This window comes from Trichosurus vulpecula, chromosome 6 (assembly GCF_011100635.1).
Source record: "Trichosurus vulpecula isolate mTriVul1 chromosome 6, mTriVul1.pri, whole genome shotgun sequence".
NCBI lineage: Eukaryota > Metazoa > Chordata > Mammalia > Diprotodontia > Phalangeridae > Trichosurus > Trichosurus vulpecula.
Window position 1 is genome coordinate 202,052,595 of NC_050578.1, and position 24,856 is coordinate 202,077,450.

The 24,856-nt window shown below is 38.6% G+C and overlaps 1 protein-coding gene across 1 annotated transcript in view; it reads right to left on the reverse strand.

The window, feature by feature from the left end:
- The window catches only part of EVC2 (EvC ciliary complex subunit 2), a 194,187-nt gene that overhangs the window by 38,957 nt on the left and 130,374 nt on the right, over positions 1–24,856 (reverse strand). The window contains 2 exon segments of the mRNA XM_036762385.1: positions 16,908–17,030; positions 21,379–21,583. Coding sequence (XP_036618280.1) covers positions 16,908–17,030; positions 21,379–21,583 — 328 coding nt within the window.

Below are 24,856 nucleotides of genomic sequence, written 5' to 3' on the forward strand. Positions count from 1 at the left end.
CAAAATCAATAAATGATTAAAAATATGACATCATATGCAATGTTTCACTTCATCCTCAACCAATTCTATCTCCTCTCTCTAGTGCCCTCCAAATAATGCCATAACCAAGCCTAGCAGGTTGGATTCGTTTTATGAATTAGGAAGAATAAATTAAATTAGAAAGGGAGGAGTGAGCAGAACACTCATTGGGAAGGGATCAATCTAGGTAGTGGAAATATGGCAGGCAGTGACTTCCTGACTGCAGGGAGCAGGAAGAAGTATTCTGCTTAAAGAAAGAAGGGGAAAGTAGCCAAAACTCCCAGGAAGGGATAATATGTCTGAGAGGGCCATCTCTCCTCAATCAGATTCAGTCAGTGGCCACACCTCCCAATAGACACACCATTTATTTATGAGCATCCAAGAGAGTTTTGTTTCAATCTTGCTAGCCTCAATTATCTAGTACAACACTTTTTACACTATGTATACTTAATAAGTACTCAATTGAGCTCTTTAATTCTTTTCAAAGATGCCACATTTAAGAGGGAAGAGCAGGGGATCAGTTTCCTCATCTGTAAAATGATCTGGGGAAGGAAATGGCAAACCACTCCATTATCTGTGCCAGGATAACCCCAAATAGGGTAAGGAAAAGTCAGAAATGGCTGAAAAGAAAACCAAAAGACTGAACTGAATGCAAACATACATGCATATATACAAGCATACATACATTCACACATACACAAACCTACAAACGCATGTACGTGGCCTAACAGATTCCCTTAAGATCTTTGTTCATTTTTCCCCTATATTGCAGTATAATGGGCACAATGAGGAGAAGGCGCAAAAATCCCCCAAATCCGTATTTTCCCCCCAAGCATAATTCACTGGCTTTCATTACCTGGAATGTTTATCTATAGTCAGGTTTTTCCAGCCCAGTCTAAAGAGTCCCAAAAGACCTAAGGTACATTTGCATTTCTCTGTGTTGTTATTGACAAGGTTCATTATATATTCAAACTATGTAAATGAATACCAATTGATTTGCAAAATGATGTACTGTTAAATCTTCTCATTTCAGAGGATTTTCAGGCAAGTTCTCTCTAGTTTGCATTTCATTATGTCCCCTACAGGCATCCCTTTGCTTTCACAGTGGTGACCTTTGGGCACAGGACAAAGAATAATACATTTGCAACACATGGTAGGTTATGTTTTTTATCTCTAAGAAAAAAAGAATCCATCCACCCTATAATATGGAAAGATGGGTAAAATTCTACTAAAATAAGAGTCTAGTGGTACATAGCACAGCCTAGAAATTCTGCTTTTTCCAAAAGACACCTACAGCCCACCCTTCCTAGGCAGACCCATCCACCCACCCACCCCCTTTCTCCTTTCTTCTATCAATAAGCCCAGGCTATGGCTCATAATCGTCATCTTCAGATTTCTGCTTGCCCTTTCCTCCCCTTCGGTTTGAATTACCTCATAGTGGATAGAGTGCTAGATTTGGACTCAGAAGTCTTGGGTAATAAGTAGCAGAGCAGAGATCTCAAGGTATTCCTTCTATTTAGTCTAAGAGAAACAATTTTCATCCCTGTCCCTCTTGATGAAGATGGCATGGTCCTTCTTTAATGCCTTATTAAAGGATTACCATTGGATCTATCAGTGCTCTTCCATTCATTATGTAATACAGAAGATATTGAGTTCTTTATTCAATAAAATTTAATCTGTATTTATTAAGCAGTAACTGACTATAGGTAAGACACTGCACTAGACACTGTAGATGCAAGGATTAAAATAAAACAATCTCTGCCCATATGGAGCATGAGAGATATTGGGGGCAGATAAGTGAATAGAAAATATATACAAATTATTTCATTTCAGGTGATCAAGTCAGAGGTGATAGTGTCTGGGAGATACTTTGCTGTGACAGTGGAATCTGAGATCTGGCATATCCTACAAAAATGGAAAGAGTTTAATTAAGGGCCCGATGATGAATTATGTACCTTCTGCCTGAAGACTAGTTTAAACATAAACATAAACTAGTTTAAACATAAACATTACTTATTACCAGAAGGTTGGCCACCAGGGAATTAATTTTTTAAACACAACTCAAGAAACAAAAGTCTGAGATCTGCTTCATCAGGAGGAATTCTATTACAAGGGAAATCATGCCTCCTATAAAACTCTGTTAAGGCTAGTGGCAGTGGCAGTATGGTGGTGGTGGGGATGATGCTGGAGCTCTCAAACCCAGGAGTTCTGAGCTGAGGAGGGCTAAGCCAAACAGTGTTCATACTAATTTTACATTGACATGATGAGACCTAGGAATCAGGGGTGGGGGTGGGGTGGGTGGGTGGTAGTACCAGGTTGCCAAAGGAGGGATTATCTGGTGGTTGGAAATGGATTAAAATAATAATGATGATGATGACCACAACAACTACCATGTATATAGCATTAACTATGTAGCAGGTACTGTGCTAAGCATTCTACAAATATCACCTCATTTGGTCCTCACAACAACCCTGGGAGGTAGGGACTATTATGATCCCCATTTTACAACTGAAGGAACTGAGGCACACACATACTGAATGTCGTGCAGCTGAGGCCATATTTGAACTCGGGCCTTCCTGACTCCAGGGCCAATACCATCCACTGTACTACCTGACGTCCTCTAATTCTTTTGTGATCAGAGTGGGATGGGGATGTATCTCTTTCACTTCAGCTTGCATAAGATAAGAAGACCCCACCACCCCTTCTCACTTTCTTCCTTCCCCCCAACCCACTCCACCATAAAAAAATGCTTCTATTAAAACCTGCCTGGAAACATTCAGTATTGTAATAAATGCAAGAGGAAACTGTAGAGGTCTTCCTAGGATCACAGGAACACAGATTTCAAATTGGAAGGGATTTCTGAGGTCATTGAGCTTAACTCCCTCATTTTACAGCTCTTGTCCTTGAAGTCTGTCAGCTTCATACTGTCCGGGCTGGATACTAGATTAAGCTGTAGTTTTCTAGCCAACAATTCAGTTTGGCAGGGTTGTAAGCTGCCTCAGCTCTTCTGGAATTAGTTTTGCTGGTCCCTAACTCTGAGTGTGAAAGTCCCAGATCTTTGGCAGCCTTTGGCAGCTCAGGAGAAAGGTGTACCTGGGGGGCCTGGGTACAGCATATAACGCCTCTCTTTGAACTAAAGACCCCTCCCCATACACCCACACACACACATACACACTTACCCCTAACCAAGTGAGTCTTTCTCTTGTAATTCTAGTCTGAAAGGAAATTCTAGTCACTCATTTCTCTTGCTTTAATCTCTCAGATCATAGAACGGTGATGTGTCTTTGTCTCAGTCTAGATGAGAAGGCTGGTCAGAGAGTTTCCCAGCCTAGATTTTTTGAGAACCCAGGGAGAAATCTCAGCTACTATCATGTCTGTAAGACTTAGTGGGGGTGTCAAAAATTAAATCACCAGGCTGAAAGGGAAAAAAAAATGTATGAATGCACTGAGAAAGCCTGCTCAGGTTGGTAGCAGTTTCAACTTCTTAGGGTACAGCTTGGGATTTCACAGCATTTTAGAACTGCTTAGAGTACACAATCAATCAGTGGTATTCTATGGCCAAATGGAAATGTGGAGGTGGGCAAAGTGTGGAGTCACCAGAGTTGTTAAAGGTCAGATTTGTCCCAATGGGAAAATGCATTTTTCAATGGTTAGTCTCATCAGAATATACCCTGTTGGAGGTAAACCTCTAGGGTGATAGAGGTCTTCCTCAAGATAGAAGTGAAATCGTTCTGTTGTCACCAGTAAGAAATGGAATAAAATATGGCCCAAGGATCTGTACACAATTTCATAGCTCTGTCTCTTTGACCTCTGAGGTTCCTTTCTCTGGGGAAGAACATGTTTTCCCCAAACTGACAATACTAATGCTCATCTACCTCCTCCTCAAAGGTCATTACCTTTCTGACTTTCAAGATCTCTTCCCCCATCCCTACTACCCTCCCCCCAAACCAAAACAAGTTTGTAAAATCTAAAGACACAAATGTAAAATTTTGCAAACATTTCATTCAATTTAATAAATAATTATTGATTGCCTCCTAAAATGATAACAAATTTTCATAGTATTTTATTATTTGTAACTGGCTACTAGTGTATGACATTCTACTTCTTATCTTTGTGTCTTTCTGTGCATGGTACCCATCCCTAAATGGACTCTATATTCATCTCTGTCTCTTAAAATTTAGCTTTGCTCAACTTAAGTCTGACCTCGCAGAGCAGAGGTGGGGAACCTGTGACCCTCTAGGTCCTCAAGTGCAGCTTTTTGACTAAATCCAAACTTCACAGAACAAATCCCTTTAATAAAAGGGATTTGTTCTGTAAAACTTGGACTCAGTCAAGGACCCAGAAGTCCACATGTGGCCTCGAGGCCACGGGTTGCCCACCCTGCCCTAGTTGAATCATTTCACTCCCCTGGGATTCAGTATCCACCACTGTGGCAGAAGGAGTTTGGACTAGCCTAGATGACCTCTAAAGGCCCTTCTTGTGTTAAGTCTGTAATCTTATGATGCCAGTGAGGTGACTGCAGTCATTGACTATCATTCGCTTTGAGAATTAATGTAGGACAGAGGAAGTACCTCTAGAGATACTTTGTGAGTTCAAATCTCCTAATCATTAGTTCAGTTCTCTTTACTCTGGAATCCAGATACAAAGGGATATTTTATGAACAATGGAGCTCTCTTTCACTGGAGGTACTCCAGCAAAACCTGGAAGACTGAACACTTACCAGGGAAAATATTGAGAGGATTTCTTTGATAGATCAAAGGTTGGACTTTTGTTCAGTCATTTTTCAGTTGTAATTGACTCTTCATGACCTCATGGATTTTCTTGGCAAAGATACTAGACTGGTTTGCCATTTCCTTCTCCAGCTCATCTTACAGATGAAGAAACTGAGGCAAATAGGATTAAGTGACTTGCCCAGAGTCAGAGGCCAGATTCATATTTAGAGTTGGACTAGATTACCTTTAAGCTCTTTTCTCATTGTACATTTCTATGATTCTAAAACATTCTTTGTTTCTATGATTTTAAGAAACAGGGAAGATATGAGACACTGTTTTTCTTCTTTTTAATACTCTCCAGTCATGGCAGAGATCAGCTCTCTAGTTTTATGTAGTGGCTGATTAACTCAGTTAATTTGAATGTCATTTTAATAATACAACCATGGGTTCAATTTAGCATATCAGTCACTTTACTGTCTCATGACCAAAAACTTCCCCCCCTCCAATTATAAGAAATAATCTTGGAGATGTGCTCCATACATCTTTTATTTTTTCATCTAAAATATTATGAATTTTACGAATATCAACAAACACGAACACTGTCCCATAAAAAGATAAGGAGGACTCCATATGAAACTTATTTTATTTTAAAGGAATATTTCAAAATTAACATGGTAGTTCCAATACTTTTCTGGTTATATGTCCCTTTCTGAATTCCCTTCTAATTTATTTTAAGTATTTTTAAGTGATTTATTAATTCTCTTTTCTTTTTCTTGGTATCATTGTTACTATCCTCCCATCTTCTATCACTAGCCTCCTCCCCTGATATGAGTCATCTTTTTAATAATTAAGTATAGCCAAACAAAATAAACATATATATTGCCCATGTCTGAAAGTATATGTTTCTTTCTGCATATCTAATCCATTCCCTCTCTGTTAAAAAGTGGGAAGCATGGACTCTTCATCAGCCCTCTGGAATCTGAGTTGAGAAAGCTGTTTACCGTTGTTTCTCTTTAAAATGTTTTCAGTACATACATTGTTCTCCTAGTTCTGCTTACATCACTCAGCATTACTTTATATAAATCCTCCTAAGGTTCTCTGACTCTGTTCCTTTAATCATTTCTTATGGCACAATAATATTGCATTATTACATTCATATACAATCAATTCTTCAGTCACCCCCTAACTGATGAGCACACCTTGAGATTTCCAGTTCTTTGCTACAGTTATTCATCCTTCGCTTTCGAAGAGGACCAATGACATCATGGGGTAATGTCTTGATTTGCACGTGATTTGGATTTAAGTGAGGCAGAGTTGCATGAGTGCTTTCCCTCTTTGCTCAATCTCTTTGGGCATATACATGATAGTGGCATTATTGGATCAAAGGATATGCACAGCTCAGTAGCTTTTTAGTTATAGTTTTAAATTGAATTCCAGATTGGTTAGATCAATTAAAGCTCCATTATCAATGCCCTGATTTTTCTTTTACAAGAATTTTTCAACTTTATATAATAAAAATTGTCCATTTAAAAAATTTGATCAAAATATTTTTTTCCCCAATACACAGCTGTGAGAGGTGTTTCCTTCCCTGCTCTTCTAATTCATTTGTTACATGACATTTTATATCTAGGTGTACTGTTAATGTATTTTTGCTTAACTTGAAGATCTTCCCATCCATTAATAGGCCCATGTGACCTGCTTAAGTCACATGGAAGCCTAAGTCACACAAAGCCTATGATGGGAGGAGCTTGCTGAATGGGTTGAACAGGAAAGGGTGGAGCAGGCAGGTGTAGCAGCAATTAGATTTGAAGATCTTTCTCACTCATTAAAAGGCCATGTGACCTGCTTGTGGAGCTTTCCGACAGGAAAAGGAAGTTATGTCACAGGAAATATGGGGAGAGGGAGAGAGAGAGAGAGAGAGAGAGAGAGAGAGAGAGAGAGAGAGAGAGCAGTTATGGCTGCTAATGGCCGCCCTTGTGATGGTTAGAATTGAACAGGCTGACTTAGTTGTACTATGAGTTTGCTGTTATGATACAGTGGGCTGACTGGCTGTAGGAGCTGAACATTGGGTTATGGGATATGGTTCTCTGGTGTCTGAATAAATGTTATACTTCTTTTAGCTTCTTTATGGAGAGTCTCTCATACTTTGTGATACAGAACTACATAGGCATATTCACAATTATTGTTGATGTTGTGTTTATTGCCTTACTGTTTCAGAAGGGTGGAGCAGAACTGAAAGGAAGTTGGTCAGAGCAGTTAGAGCTGAGGGAGAGAGAGGAAGAAGCTAGCTATGAGTGTTTGTTTGTGGGCAGGCCCGAGCTGGGGGAAGGCTTTGGGATGGCAGTGCCCCCTGCATTGTTATTGCTTACAGATTTCTCTGTTGCTTTGATGGATTTGGCTTTCTGGTGTTTGAATAAATGTTTTGGTTCTGTCTTCCATATAGAGAGTCTTTTATATTTTGCAGTTCAGAACTATGCCAGCACATTCATAGTCGCCCTCAGCGCTGTGAATATTGCATTGGCAATACACTAGGCCGTGCACTCATTTGAAGCTTATTGCAGTCTATGGTATGAGAAGTTGATCTAAATCTGATTTCTGTTGGACTTCTTTCCTGTTTTTCCTGGAGTATTTCCCCCCCCAAAATGAATTCTTGCCCCAGTAGTTAGACTCTTTCATAAGTAGTGCTAATTCCATGGCTTTAAAGAGAGAGATTAGAACTACATCTGTAGACCTGAGAGTCATCTACATAGAGATCATAATCGTATCAATGAGAGATGATGAGATCACCAAAAAAGAGAGTGTAGGGAAAGGAGAAAGAAGGCCTCAGATATAGTTCTTGGGGGTAGCCACCTAAAAGCACGATGATCCAGCAAAAGTGTTGGTCAAAGAACCAAGAAGTGGACCAGGAGAGTGTATTGTCAGAGAAGCCAAGAGAGGAGAGTATTTTGGAAAGGGGGCAGAGGGAAGAAGTGGTTCCTCAGTATTAAAAGCTGCAGAAAGGTCAAAGAATATGAACTAGAAAAAATGGGTTATATTAGACTTTTGTACTCTTTACCCACCTCAAAAGCCAGGACACGATTCTTATAGGTAAAATATAATAATGCCTAAAGTGCCAGGAACAGCAACCTCTGCATAATTGCCATGCCAGGGAAAGGGATGCAAGAAAACTAAGTCTCCTGCTTTGTGAGAGCTGAACTTTTGGATGAAGGGATTTTTAATGAGCCCCGCACACATGACAGATTATGAAATCTAGAAGCGGGGAATGAATAATGGATGGCTGAGTGGCTAAACGAGCAATTTCTGCCACGACCAATTGAGAAAACATTAAACTGTCACCAGAAATAATGGATAGGTGGGAAAACATATTCGATTCAATTTAACAATCCAATAAGCATTTATTAATTACCTACCACATACACAGCATGATAGTAAGTGCCAGGGATATAAGAATATACACTTGCCCATTCCTTACTTTCAAAGACTTTATGTTATTATGACAAGGGATACAACATATACACGGAGAAGTATAATAGTAAGTGGAGGGTAATAGGGCCAAAGGAGAAATCCAGACAGAGTACTCTGGAAAAATCTGGAAAGAAAAGAATACTTTCAACTTAAGAGATCCGGAAAGTCTCCTTTAAAAACACAAGTCTTGTAAGCTGGGCCTTAAAGGAAGAGAAAGAAAGATTTCATCAGGCAAGAAGAAGAGAGAGTGTACTCTCAGAATGAAGTGGGCCTGAAATGAATGAATGAAGAACATAGAGCATATAAAGGGAAACAGGGTGAAATGAGGTAATATAGGTAAAGTTCTTTACGAACCTTAAAGTACCATATAAATGCTAGCTAGCTAGCTAGCTAGCTAGCTAGCTAGGAGTAGTAGTAGTAATGGTAGTAATGGTAGTGGTGGTGGTAGTAGTAGTAACAGCAGTAGCAGCAGTAGTTGTGGTAATTGTAGTATCTAAGCCTAGAAAGATGTAATGAGCACCACTTGCCACACTGAGGAATTTTTATTTTTTCCACCTATAACTGCAGATCATTTTTACATTTGTGTCTGGCTATGGAAAAATAAGCTTCAAAGACTCTAATGGCTATTCATACAAATTTCACCTTTCATATACATCCCCTCCCCCCAAAAAAAAACACACTGGAAAGAAATTAATAAACTATAGTTGTCTTGTAGCACAAGTCACAGCAGCTGATCCTTTATGCCCTCTCTTAAGGGTGAGGCTGCACAAAAATAACCAATTATATGTCCTTGAGCAACCAAAAGATGTGTGAGCACAAAGTATCTTAGAGATTATCTCATCCAGTCCTTGCTTGAGGATAACGAAGGCCCTAGATATGAAGCTACTTGCCCATGGTGACACACTAAATATCAGCACTGGGATTTGAACCCAGATATCCCAGCTCTTAAATCTGACGTCCATTTTACTATATAACTGGCATGCACACTAACACTTCAGTTTCTGAGTCTGCGGTTTGAACTCTATCATTTTCCCTTGGCAGATTTGAATTTCTGACTTTGGTCATTAGTTTACTCTTTTCTCCACTCTGTTGACACCCAATATGGTTTCCATGTAACCAGTGCCCAGATTTGACTGGACCTTTGACTCTGTTGCCTGAAGAGCATTCTAACCTTCCTGGCTCAGCCAAAGGAAAAACTACAACCAGTCACAGATGTCCAACCTAATGGAATCATTTCTGATGGACCCCAGCCTCAACATCCCTTGCACAAAGACAAGAGATCACACGGGCAAAAATGAAGATAATTGGGTACTAATTCCAGTTCCGTCAGCAACAGCTTATATGAGCTAAGGCAGAGGTTCTTAACCCTTTGTGTGTCAGGTAATTAGGTGGTGAGTTCCTTCAGAGAAGAGACTGTCTTTGCCTCTTTTTGTATCCCCAGTGTTTAGCACGGCACTTGACACACTTCTGTTGTTGTTCAGTCATTACAATTGTGTCCATCTCTTCATGACCCCATTTGCATGGTGGACAGAGGGCCAGCCTTGGAGTAAAAAAAAAAACAAAAACAAAAAACTTGGGTTCAAATTCTACCTTTGGCACATACTAGCTGTGTGACTTTGGGTAATTTTTATGAATAAAATTTTTTGGTAAAATATCAAAATGTTGATACGTTAGAGGTGGTGCAGTGGATATAGAGAGCTGGGCTTGAAGTCAGGAAGATTCATCTTCCTGAGTTCAGATCTGGCTCCAAATACCCTTAATAGCTAGGTGACCCTGGGTAAGTCACTTAACTCTGCTTGCCTCAGTTTCCTGATCTGTAAAATGGGCTAGAGGAGGAAAGAGCAAACCACTCTAGTATCATTGCCAAGAAAACCCCCAAAATGGGGTCACAAAGGTTGGACATGACTGAGAAATGACTGAATAACCACAAAAGAAAATATCCAAAAAAAGGCTAAAATTCTCCCTCAAGACCTTACTTTCCGGATCGCCTTGCCCTTATTCAGGCAGGTAATTTTTTTTTCCAAAAGCTATCTTGCTCCCATAGAAGAAAAATTACGTAAGAGACAAAGAAAGCAAAGGAACCCAGGGCAAAGCAGAGGCCTAGTGGTGGCTGCATCTGCACCACTCATCTGCAAAGTCATTTTGGGCATAAAGTAAGTGAAATCAGCATGAATGAAGAGCTTCCTTTCCTCTCTGTGCACGGGCAATCCAGACTTCTTGCTGGATCTTAATCTTCGGTCCTTAGGCAAGGCACTCCCAGAGAGGGAAAATAATAGCAATAATTGAAATAATAATAATAATAACTAACATTTATGTAGTGCTTTAAGGTTTGTAAAGTGCTTTACAAATATTATCTCATGTGATCCTGACAATTTTACAGAAGAGAAAACTGAGGCAGATAAAGTTAAGCAACTTTCCCAGGGTTACAAAACTAGTATGTGTCTGACGCCAGATTTGAACTTGGGTCTTCCCAATTCCAAACTCAGCATTCTGTCCACTGCATCATCGAAGTGCCTCTATGTACGTACCTTCTGCTGCCCTCTCCCCTTCAGCCCCCTTTTATATGACGTCTTCTCCCATTAGAATGTAAGCTTCTCCTTAAAGGCAGAGATTATATTTCTTTCTGTTTGAATTTGTATCCTCAGTGCCAAGCATAGTGCCTCGATCATAGTAAAAAGTCCACATCGATAAATCTTTTGAATTATTAAAGAAATACAATAACGAACTCATTCCTAAAATAACAATAACACCCTAATCTTGCATTGGCACAGAATGTCTCATTTAAGTATCACCATCCAATGACGTGGGTAGGTCTGATGTTATTACACCCATTTTTCAGGTGAGGGTAATGAGGCACAGAGGGGGCCGCATCCCATCCAAAGTGACGCAGCAAGTCAATAGCGCACTTAAAACTAGAAGCTAGGTCTTCCTGACTCCTACTCCTAAACGAGTATTATTTCTATTATTACACAGGACAGGCTATGCCTCTCTAATCTTTTCTCACCATTGGTCCATTAATCTGCTGTGCTGCGATGCTCTGTGCACTTGTTTGGATGCCTTCAGTGACTCACCATTGGATACTACCAAATAACATACAACCCTCTGATCCTGGCATTTAAAGTCATACACCACCTAGCTTCCCGTCTACTCTCCTTTGAGTAGCAGTCACATTGGATTATTCTTTTCCTGCTATTCTTACCTCACACCCTCCTGCCTTTGCTTATTAAATTAAAAACAATTAAGTTCCTCCTCTACTCAAGGTATCTGGACTACTTCCTTTGCCAAGAACGGACTTCCACTGATTCCTGCCATGTACATCTATTGAAGCATCTTCCTTCCTTCAAGAAGCACGTAAAGTGTGTGTACTTATTCCGCGTATCTGTTTGAAGTCACTGGATGAAAGCGAGCTAACTCTTCAAACTTCTCATCACACTTTTGCCTTTACCTCCCTGTTATATTCCTCTCTCTTCTTTATGTCAAGGTTATTTTAGTTTGGGCCTTTTCTTCCTTTGGATCATAAACTGCTTAAGGGCAGGAATTGTTCCATTTCTCATTTCTCTATCTCAATTGGCAAACTCAGGGCCCTGGACGCAGTAGGTGTTTTATGAATATTCTTTGAATCAAATTCCATCACACACCCTGCCACCCTGGCTCCTACCTAAGCACCGTCGTCCCAATTAACACCTTAGGGTAGATGACAGCAAGCTTTTTCTTTGCTTGCATTATACAAGATCGTGGCCCTCCAATGTCTCCAGTGGGTACTAAGACTTGGATTTTTTGTCATGCAGTATAGAGCTTTGTGATTTAATTTTATATAACCGTATTAAAAATGAAAAATCTAAATGAACACTGCACAGACACTAAAAGATTCAATCAATCAATTTTAGAAGAACATGAAGGTTATTAAATTAGGAAGTTCTACTCCATTGGCATTTATCAATGTGAAAGGATACTCTTTCAAAGATGGCCTGTCATTAAAGGTCACTGACAAGTAGAGCTTCCATCGCATACCACTTTATACTTGGCTGCTTTCATGACTTCTACATTATGCACGGAAGACAGGAAGCATACCCAGCTGATCCCATTAGGTTTCTCTTCATTTAAAAAAAATGTTTCTTTTTTGGTTGTTGCCCTTTGTTTATATATATGTCATTTCTTGAAATGCTATCCTACTTTCTATATGCCATTCCCCACCCCACCCTTTAAACTTGAACTCTTCCTTCTAACAAAGAAAATTTGATAAATAAAATCACCCAATACAATGACCCTGTCTGACAATATATACGGCATTCCACCCCTAGTTGTGCTGAGAGGAGAGAAGGAATTCCGGAGACTGAACCTAGAATTGGCAAGAGTTTAAATCCAGCTCCAGATACTAACTAGCTGTGTAACTCTGAGCAAGTCGTTTAACCTCTGTCTGCCTTAGATTCCTCATCTGCAAAATGGGGATAATAATAGCACCTATTATGATATTATCTTATCATAAATATTATTACATATAATAACAGAATATCATATATAATAATATAATATATAATATAATTATAATAGCAACTCCCAGGGTGGTTGTGAGGATAAAACAAAATAATATTTCTAAGTCATCTTGTAAACCTGTATATATATATATATATATATATATATATATATATATATATATATATATATATATATACGCACGCTACATATGTAAATGCAAGCTATCATCATCATTATCATCCTCATTCTCAATAACATTATTGTCTTTTATCTGAGATTAATATTGATCTTTCTATTACTCTGAATCAGTTCACACATATCGTCACAAACGTGACTGAACTATCATCTCTTTACAGATGACGCCCAAATCTACACATCCGGTTTTCATCTTTCTCATGATTTTCAGGCAAGTACCACCAAGTGCCTTCTGGACAGTTCTACCTAGATGTCCCATTGACATTCAAAAATGAACATGTCCAAAGCAGAAATCATCTTTCCCCCAAACCCACTCCATTTTTTTGATTTCCCGGTTTCCATTAAAGAGATCACCATTCTTGTAATCACACAGGTTTGCTAACTAAAAGCATCCTCCACTGGTTCTTCTCATTCATCACTACTCCAATGAATTGCCATCATTTGTCAATTCCACTTCCTCAATATCTCTCACAGGTATCCTCTTCTGACTACCGGTACCACATCTACTCTATTCTAGGCACTCATCCCTTCTTACCTAATCTACTGCAATAACCTCCTCATTCATCTTTCTGCATCCAATTTATCCTCTTTCTAATCTATCCTCCACAGAACTGTCAAAGTGATATTCCTACAGTACCGGTCTGACTGTGTCTGTCACTTTTCTTTTAGATAAACTTGAGTAGCCCCCAAATGACTTTAGGATTAAATAAAAACTCCTCTGTTCATGTTTTAGCATTTCATAGTCTGGTTTAGGCTAACTCTCTGGACTTTGCATTTTATGTGCTACAGCCAACTGCCCATTTGCTCTTTCCTATACATAAGATTCCCTCTCCTGCCTCCATACTTCTGGAAAAAGCTATCTGTTATGCATGGAATGCTTTCCCTCTACCTCTTGGTTTCCTTAACTTCCTTCAAAGCTCCTAGTCCCTACTGTTTTAGTATTCCTTGCCATCCTCCCCCACTCCCATTACTGCATATTTTGTTTTTTATATAGCCTATATTTAGTTATTTATGAATATGCTGTGTCCGTTCAGTAGAATGTTAGCTCCTTCAGGGCAGGAACTTTTTTCAAAGATGTCCCCACCACCCCGCCCAGTGTCTGGTACACAGCAGTCGCTTCATAAATGTTTATGATTGGTTAATTTCTCTGAATTCCTCATATCATCATACATTGTTGCATAATAATAATCCATTCCATTTATATATCAAAGTTTCTTCTGCCATTCTCTGATGTGATCCCTTTGTTCCCAGGCCTTTGTCACCATAAAAAGAGACAATTTTTAAAGATAGTACTCTATCTCTGATTAATTTTGTTAAGGTAATACTGATAAATTTAATGTTCTTTTCATGTAGGGAAAATACACACATAGAAGGAGAATTAGGCAGTAGAAAGCACAGCAGATTTGGAGTCAGAAGATCTTGGTTTTAGGTTGTGGCTTTGACACTTTACTAACTATGTGACCTTGGCCAAGTAACTTCTCTCTCGATCTCAGTTTTCCTATTTGTTAAATGAGTGTATTGACCAGAGGTGTAGAACTGGATCAAAATGTAATAAAATAAATAAAAATGCAACATAACATAGATAATGTTAATTTGTGGTTTTCTAAATCAATATGCCACCTATTTGACCCCACTGGACTAGGCTATCTTTACGATCCTTTCCAACTTGACATCTTTTCTCTTCCTGAAATGGATTTGCTATTAAACATTCCCCTTTCACCAAGTTCAAACATTCTATGATGATTTTGAGTGGAATTAAGTTCCAAAAGGATGCAGTGGCTTTTCAATCAGGTCTAAATCTTTGTGACCCCATTTGGGGTTTTCTTGGCAAAGATACTGGAGTGGTTGGCCATTTCCTTCTCCAGCTCATTTTATAGAAGAAGAAACTGAGGCAAACAGGGTCACACAGCTAGTAAGTAACTGAGGCCAGATTTGAACTCAGTAAGATAAATTCTCCTGACTCCAGGACCGGTACTAGGTTTTGAAGTCTGATTTCAAAGTCAGATTTTCGATATATTTTTTTGCCAGGTAATCACCTGCCTCTCTATCCTTAGGTATTCTTGCCTGTATAAAGGGAAAAAAATCACTATTTATTTTCATTGTCCAAGAGTCCGGCCCAGAACATATAACCCTGTGATTCTGGGGGGTTATACTCAGAAGACAAACAGCAGTAGTAGTGTGCGTGAAATTATCAGTCTTTTCAGTCCTACAATGCAGTCTCTAATAGGAGCTTCATCTTTTAAAACTAAGTACAAAGATCAAGGAGGTGGGGAGACATCCACTAACAAAATTATCTTCAAGTTGCTCTGTGATTATAAAATGTAATAATAAAAGCCAGCCAACACTCTGATTAGTACAAGAAAAATTCCTTCCTGTGTTGTTAGAAACGTTTCCCTTCACAGAATAACAAATAGATCTGGAGGAAAAAAAGCAGCCAACCAAATCAAACCAATTACAGCAGGGAATGCCCACACAGGGAATGGACACGGATGGGCTTCGGTTTTCAATTTGATTTACACGGACTTGAACAATCACACGATGTGAGACACATGCTTGGGGTTTGTTTTGCAGTTTGTCACAACTTGGCTCAGGCAAAGGAGATTAAATATCATATTCTGGAGAATGTTCGATGGCTAATTACTCCACCCCGACCACAAGATAAACCCTGAAGATACAAAATCTAAGAGTGGAAAAGGAATTTGGTTTTCTGAGCTACTGCAGAGACAGTGGGAACTTGATTTTACATGATGGTCTAGAGATCATGTTATTTGGTCTGTGACATAATTCTTTCTGGGTTTTAATTCTTTTTTTAATTTTAAAATTTTAATAAGCATTTGTTAAGTACTTATTAGGGGCCAGCCACAGTGCTAAGTATTTTTCAAATATTATTTCATTTCATCCTCCCAACAATCCCCAGAAGGTTGGTGCTTTTATTCTTTCCATTTTACAGTTGAAGAAACTGAGAAAGAAAAGTTAAATGACTTGCCCAGGGTCACACAGCTAAGTTAATGTCTAAGGTCATATTTGAACTCAGGTGTTTCTGACTCCAAGTCCAGTGCTCTGTCCACTAGCTGCTCCTTTTGGTGGAAAACATTATGAAATAAGGCTGGAAGGGTACATAAGGAGCCAGACTGAGGAAGGCATTGGGCCTTGGATGTCACTACATCATTTGGAGGCAATTCTCAGGATCAATTATTAAAGGATGGCACCGAAGAAGTCTTTATAGGGCAGTGTTTCTTAACTCAAACCGAGCAGCTGCCAGGTTGCTTGTCTAGATGCTCCCTTATGTACTTTGTGCACTACAGACTCAGTGCTCTAGCTTGTGGCAGAGACTAGAAGCCAGGGAGAAAGCAAAAAGGGCATGCAAACATGTAAGCAAAAAGTGTATACAAACATGTAAGGCAAAAAGTCAAGAAGAAGGAATGGGGGGGGGGTGGCAGGGATCATGTTTGTTTCATTTATCATCTCTAAGGAGCAAGATCTTTGGCGTAAAACTTTTATGCACCTTTACATTCTTTTCATACCAGTAGTAAAATATCATAAAAGACCATCTAGTCCTGTCCAGCAGGTAGGAGATAAAGCACAGGATTTGAAATCAGGAGATAAGAATTAAAAATGTTGACACTGCCATGTACCAGCTGCACAAACTTGGGGATATGTTTTCACTTATTTTGGCTTCAGTTTCTTCACCTAACAGGAAAAATGCTTATCATTCTGTAAACCTAAGTAGTTAATACAAGAATCATCATTACCGATCAGTAAAATGAACCTCAGAGCAGGAGAAATGACTTTCCCAGAGTCACAAAACTGATTAGTTTTATATATGAGACCAGAACCTAAGTTTCATGGTTTCAGGTCCAATGGTTTTTCCACTTTAACATAATCTACTTCTCATTCTGAAAATGTATATAGAGAAATGTAAAATCAATATAAAACCTGAGCCAAAATGAAAGATGCAAAGGAGAGAAAACAGATGCTATGATTTTTTAAAGCTATTTAATGTTGGTCATCTTTTATAGGGAGGAGGAGATTTCCACTTACCTTCTCGAGGAGGTCTTCACTGGCCTGTTCTTCAAAGATGTGAATTTTGTCTTCCACGGATTTCTTCAAAATGTCTACCTTCCTTTTGTTCTTGGCACGTTGCTTTTTGACTTTTGATTGTTGCTACAAAATATCATTCAGAAATAATACTGAACAACAAAGAACAATGGGGAGAAAGTTCACCAATCTCCTATCTTTGGAATCCCCTGTACCACCCAGTGAAAAGATACTGGACATGGACCTTGGATGACAGATATCTATTGAAGCCCCAGATCCAGAGTCAAAGCTTTTCCAAGTTGTTAGGAACTGCTCAAGTTTTCGTTCTACTGGCATAGCCTTCGATAGTCCTAGGTCATCTCCATACCACGAGGCTCCTCATTTCCTACCCGTTCCCTTAAGCTTGCCCCTTCTCCTAATTTATTTGCTTCAGATGCTAGTTACAGCTAGCAAGGCACAATCAAAATATTGAAGTAGTCTTGGACTTTCACCTCTACTTGACTGGCCATCAGTGTTAAAGTACTATTGATTCTATCTCCAAAATATCTCTAACATCTGTTCCTTTCTTTCCACTCTGGTTAAGACTCATCACCTTTCGTTGATTGTAATAGCCTCCTAATTGTTCCTTCAGTCTCCAATCTTTTCCCTCTTCTTGAAATAATGCATTACTCTGATTATAATGCTCCTCTACTTAAAAAGGGGGGTCTTTAGTGGCTCCCCATTGCCTAAATATTAATTCCTCACCCTGCATTCTGGCTCCAATATTTCCACACTTATCGCACTATTTTTTCAATGCATTCTCTATGTTGCAGCCAAAGTGGACTTTGTCATCTCTAGTTATAGTCCAGCTTTCATGTCCTAGCTTTTGCTCATGACATCTTCCAAACCAGAAATGGACTTTTCCCTGTTCCCCCTCCTGCCTTCTGAAGAAGGCCCCACTCAAGGCCCCCCTCCCCCATGAAAACTTTTATGTTCCCTTAGCAAAGAGTTCCTCTCCTCAGATTTTGGAGCACTTTAACTGAGCCTTACAGATGTGCTTCTCACTTCCTATGCTCACATAATAGTTACTTGTATATATTCCTCATCAACCCTATTTAACTGTAAGCTTCAGAGCATCTCTATTTTATTTCATCTTTGTGTCTGCAGTACCAAACAGAGTGCTTTCAAGAAAGTAGGTACCTTGGGTCATCATTTTAGAAATAGAAGGAATCTTAGAGGTGACCCAATTTAACTACCCCATTTTACAGAGAAAACTAAAGCTCAATGAAATTAAAATGAGTGACTTAAGGTCATATGATTACTAAGAAATGGCCAGAATTCAAATCCACACCTGACTGGAGTTCCAGTGCTGTCTCAGTTCTATTGTACTTCCTCCCTTTATAAATGTTTACTGGATTAAATAAAATCCTTTGGAGCCAAAATCCATTTAATGCTTTTTTCCATCTGATTGCAAAATACTATTTGTAGAAAGAGTAGGAAAAGATTATGCGTTTCAAAAAGATCCTGACTGAACTAAACTTTTTTAAAATATGGAAATTAATAGGACAAATGTAAAGTTTGATCATTGGATTCTACAATTTGACTCCACAAATGTAAGATGGAAGAGGTATGGTTAATAGACAGTTCAGAAAAAAAAAATCACAGCATCTATGATTTGGAACTAGAAGGGATTTTAAAAACCATTCAGTCCAATCCCCTCACTTTATAGACGAGGAAACCAAAGCTCAGAGATGTTAAGTAAATTGCCCAGGGTCACATAGCTAGTAAGTTTCAGGGGTCAGAATTTGAACACAGAGGTTGCTCTGACTCCATATTCTATCCACAATGGCACAATGTCTTCAAGTGGAACACCATGATCTCACATGAATCAAAGACAGATGATTCAAAGAGTAAAACGGTAAATTGAGAGGACTTTAATTGAATATGAGTTAATAGTGTGATAGGACAGTTGGGCTGCACTGAGGCGCAGAGCATAACAATATTATAGTACTCCTGATGTACTCTATTTGCCTTGGTCACAGACCATACTTGGAGCATCTGTTTGATTTTAAATACCACATGTTAGGGATGACATTGAAAAGCTGAAGAGTATCCAAAGGAAGGCAGCTGAGATGGTGAAGGGCCCTAAATTCATGCCATAGGAAGGAACTGGGGATGTTGAACCTCTAGAGAAGACTGAGGGGAGTTTATATGTACGAAATGGCCAGTATGACTGGCCCAGTCTTTCCAAGATGTCAGAGAATTATTTTAATGGAGCTTAGTGTCAGCTTTGGCCTCTTTGCTTAGAAAAGTCAACTCATTTTGACCTTCATCTAATATTGTATTTTTAGAAGATATATTAGAAGATGAGATATTCCTAGGTTCTGCATTTCTTTTTCGAAAGTAATTCTCAATGCCCGTAAATCAGCTACAAGGTATAATTCTCAATTTCAAATGACCCTCATTTTATATGTTCTTGAGGCAGTCTGTGAATCATAAATGAGCTGTGATAACATCATGTAAAACATCCACCTGGACATCCAAATCACAACTTACTTTTGTATTTTTGTCCTGAGAATACAAAGGAAGAAGAATGCATTTCCAGGGAAAAGACAACATCTGTTCCATCATAAGAGACAGCAAATGGTTTTTCATTGGAAACGAGCACTTTAAGACTATTTAAAACTTTGAAAACTTCTGATATGATTAGGTTATCTCAAAAGCAGAGAAAACAGAAGGGAACTGAGCACAGACATTTCTATCACCTTCAAATGATTTTTCACAATTCCTCAGAATTGAAAGGCACCTCAGTCCACGTAGTTCAGGGGCTATTAACCTGGGGACCTGGGAGGGTTTTTTTTTAACCAGTTGATTAAACATATAGAGATAGTACAGACTTACGTACAATTTGTCTCCCTTTTCTCCCTCCCTGTCACCACCAAATATAAGCTAGAATAGAAGTTTCCTAAGAGTAAAAACTCTTCCATTTTTACCATTGTTTCTCCAGCTCCCAGTACAAAGCATGGTTCATACGAGGCACTTAAAATGCTTTTTGATTGACAAAATTGAATTTAAAAAAAACAGTCCCTCTGCAACTACTTCACCAGAGGTATGTAGTTAGGATTTAGGGGCAAGATGATTGAATTCCTAACTGTCTCTAAAAGTCCAGTTCTATAACTCAGTGCTAAAGTGTTCTTCATATAATAAGTGTTTTACAATTGGCTCCTGAATAAAAGAAGGAAGCTCATCCAATTCCATACTTACCTCGCACTATTTTTTCATCGCATTCTCTATGTTGCAGCCAAAGTGGACTTTGTCATCTCTAGTTATAGTCCGGCTATCATGTCCTAGCTTTTGCTCAAGACGTCTCCCAAACTGGGAACGAACTTTTCCCTGTTCCTCCTTCTGCTGACTGAAGAAGGCTGCCCCCTCAAGTTTCCCCTCCCCCCCATGCAAACTTTGATGATCCCTCAGCAGAGTCTCCCTCCTCATATTTTGGGCACATTAACTGGGCTTCAACCCTTTCCTAGTCTTTCCACAAATAGTATTTTGCAATTAAATGGGAAAAAGCCATCCTTATTAATTGAGGCTCAGGGAAATTAATAATAATTCTAGAGTACTTATGTAAAGATTTAAGGTTTACAAAGCAATATATGTATATGTATAGTGAGTATATATGAATATGTGTATGCATATGTATGCATGTATATATACATGTATATATTGTATATGTATGTATATAGAAATGTGCATGTATGTGTACATATGTGTATACATGTATATACATGTACACACGTTTATATGTATATGCACATATATAAATGTGTGTGTATATGTATATGTGTGTATACACACACACACAAACATAAACATATACATATATAGATGAACCTAGGTTTCCTGACTCCCAATCCTTTGCTTCATCACTAACCCCTTTTCTACCATATGAACTATTGTCATCTTTTCGGGTCCAACCTTTGGTAAGTCATTGAAAAAGAATCCAATTTGTAGGATTTTTTTAAAAATGAGAGTATCTAAATGTTTTCCTGTTATAATTGTTAAAATCATTTCAGAGACTTTGTACATTGTTTTCACCTCCCCAAAAGTCAGTTTGCTCTTGTGTTCCGGTGTTCTGGCCATTTAATCTTCAATGACAGATTACAAGAACATTTTACATACTAGTCAGTGGTAGTCCTATATCACAATATGTTGCACTTGACTGTTTAATCAGAAGGGCTAGCTTGTATTTTGAATTCTGTCATTAGCTTGGGCAAATCTGTTTCCTCTCCAACTCTAAATTTTCTTCCTTATAATGTAAAGGAGTTGGATTAAGTAATCCCTAAGGTCCATTCCAACTATCAACAATCTATGCTCCAAGGTCTTTCCCAGTTCCAACATTCTACAGTCCATAAGCTAATGTCCTTTCCAGCTCCAACCTCCTGTGCTTTTTGACGCCTCTTGCAATTCTACAGATCAACCTCTAGGAACATCCTACCTGAATATCTGGAGCTGTGAAGGCTTGGTCTACTTTCAGGAACTCAGCTTCTCTCCAATCTGACTGGAAATTCTGCAGCAATACCCGGGCCCGAATCCTAGGCAAGGCTAAGCTGTTGTCCATCTGGGCAAAACAGCTGTGAAACTCCTGCCTCATTTTAAGCAATTCTTCTTCAGATAAGGAAAGGGGCAAACACAGAAGCTTCCTGTTGAAATAAAGAAAAATATTTTAAAATCCTCCTTATTTTTCACATATTTTATGTATTCAGAACATAAGATGCCACCTCTTCTATGCAGCCTTCCTAGGTTTCTCCAGGAGGCAATGATACAACTGATGCCATTCCATCCTGTCTCTTCTAGCCAACTGCCCTACCTATCATTCCTACTATCTCTCCTACCTTCCGTCTCCTCCTGTTTACTAGCTACTTCCCTTCTGCCCCTAAATATATCCTATCCTCCAAAAATTCTCACTTGGTCCATCCAACTTTCATCCAATATTTCTCCTGCCTTTTGTCATTAAACTTGAGAAGACCATCTGTTGCAGGTGCATCCATTTCCTCTCCTCTCACTGTCTTCTGTACTGCATCATTCAACCAGAACTGCTCTCTTCAACATTACCAATGAATTCCTGATTGCCAAATACAATGACCTTTTCTCAGTCTTCATCCTTCTGAGTCTTACCTTTGACACTGTGGATCATCTTCTGTTCCTTGAAACTCTCTTCACTCTATGCTTTTGGGACACTACTCTTTCCTGGTTTTCCTCCTACCTACCTGACTGTTCCTTCTCAGTCCTCTTTGCTTCATCTTCATCCAGGTCATGTCCATGTATGTATATATGTACACAATGCATGCTTAGGTAGGTATGCAGGTTGATATACAATGTGTTCTATACATATATACATATGTATGTATATTTATATAAACATGTGTGTAGACTAGATGGCTTCCAACTCTGAAACTATTGTATGATTCATTTTGCACTGCATCTCTAGTCTCTCTGTCTCTCCTGTCTCTTCTCTCTCTCCCTCTGTCCTCTCTTCCCTCTCTCTTCTCCCTCTCTCCTCTCTCTCTCTTCTCTGTCTTCATCTCTCTTTTCTCTCTCTCTCTCTCTCTCTCTCTCTCTCTCTCTCTCTCTCTCTCTCTCTTTCTCTCTCTCTCTCTCTCTGTATATATGTACATGATGTTTGCTTACACATGCGTCCTTTTTTTCCTCTTTCTTTTATCAATTTGAGCACAAGCCTAGAAGAGGCATTGCTAGGTCAAAGGGTATATACTCCGTTTAGTAATTTTGTGCACATAGTTCCAAATTGCTTTCCAGAATGGATGGACCAATTCATAGATTCACCAATCCACCTATTTTAAAGATGAGGCAACTGAGGCCGAGAGATGAGAAGTGTGTGTTCAAGGACACACAGTTAGTATATAAAAAGGCAGAATTTGAACTTTTCTGACTTCAGATTCAGTGTTCTTTCTACCAGTAAGCTCTATATGCAAGATGCTCATATGGTCTGACTGAACTCTGTATGAGGAAGAATTCACTCAACAAGTAGAATTTTTTTCCTGAAGACATTTATCTCATTTGCAAAGAGGCATGTTACTGGTCCTATGACAAAAAAAAACCTCCTAATACTTACAGCTACCTAAATAGATAGTAGACTGCTTCAAGGGGTGGTGGCTTCCATTTCTTTGGAGGGTGTCAAAAGAATCTGGACAACAACTGGTCTAGCAAATTACCTTAGAGCAGGGATTCCTTTCAGGCTTGTGTTGGATGGCAGGGGTGGGGGGAGCACTGTGTTTCCATCCACTTTAAAACTCTATGATTTATCTTTCCATTGCACTGTCATGATGCCCTTGCTATGTATCAAGGACTCATGGAACTGATAACCCTTGTAGATTGTAATTTCCACCCCACCCTCCAAAAGACAGTGTTTTAGTCTGTAATGAATCGCTGTTATTTTCTCACCAATTTGTTCACCCAAAGGGAAGGTCAAAGTATACACCAAATGTTATCTTATATATGAATCTGGTGCCTAAAATACTAGATTGTACAGGGTCTTCACCAAGGCTTTAGGCGATTTTTAAATTTTAATGACTTGGGTGGTGTCTATGGCAGAAATCATCTGCAAGTGGTATTTAAAAACAAATAAATTCCTACTGGGACAACTATGTGACACTGTTCAACTTACACCATTCCTATTTCAGATCCAATGACAAATAAAAAATGACCACTCTGCAAAAAGAAGGTAAATTGTATCCTGTGGCTTTTAAAATTGAAGCTCTTCTGGGTCAAGAGAAGAAAATCCACCACTTTTTATCAAAAAGATATTGTTTCTAGCATACCAATAACCAACATTTTTAAAGTCTTAAAGGAAAAATTTGAGCATTTAAAACCTACAGAAGTATTCTATGAAGCCCTGGAATTTTATTCTCCCAGCTATTTTATTTCCAGTAAGTTCCCTTGCTTTCAGAAATTACTTGTTATCAAGAATGAAAGATCTGCTCAATCAATATGGAAAAAGAATAGAATTAAGTCCACGTATTTTCTTTTTATTAATAAGTTTTTATTGATATCTTCTATTTCTTCCATTATCATGCTTGTTCCATGTCCTTCCCCTCCCTTACCCCTCCTACAGAGCCACCTCATATAACAAATAGTATTTTTTTGAAAGGAAAAAAAATTGGCACAACTGATCAGTATGTTAAAAAAGTGTGAAACATGTAATGACTTTGAACCTCTCTCATCCATGAAAGATCGAATTGGGGGGTCCTCTAATATCTTTTCTTTCCTATCATGCCTGATCTTTATGATTTTGTTATATTTACTTTTGATTTTTTTGGTGCATAGATTTTTTTTTCCTATTTGCATTGTTGCAATTGTTGTGTATTTTGTTTCCTTAGCCCTGCTTACTTCATTCTGCATCAGTTCATATGCATCTTTCCATGCTTCTCTGTTTGCATCACACGCATCATTTGTTATAGCAAAACAGTATTTCATAAGATCCATGTACCACAATTTGTTTAACCATTCCCCAATTGATGGGTATCTATTTTATTTTCAATTCTTAACTATCACAGAAAGTATTGCTGTAAATATTTTGGAGTATATAGGGAGTTTTGTCATATTGATGACTTCCTTTGGGGATATGTCTAGTAATGGATTCTCTAGTAATGAGTTCAAAGGCTTTGGACATTTTAATCACTTTAATTGCATAATTCCAAATTGCTTTCCAAAACAGCTGTACGATTTCACAGCTCCACCAACAATGTATTAGTATGTCTATCTTTTAAGAACCCTTCTAACACTGTATGCTGTGTTTTCTTTTTTTCTTTTTTCTTTTTTTGCAAATTTTCAGGGCATGAAGTGAAACCTAAGGGTTGTTTTAATTTTCATTTCTCTTAGTATTTCTGATTTGGCAATCCTCTCATGGGGTTGTGAATACTTTTCAATTCTTCCTTACAGTACTGTTTGTTTATATA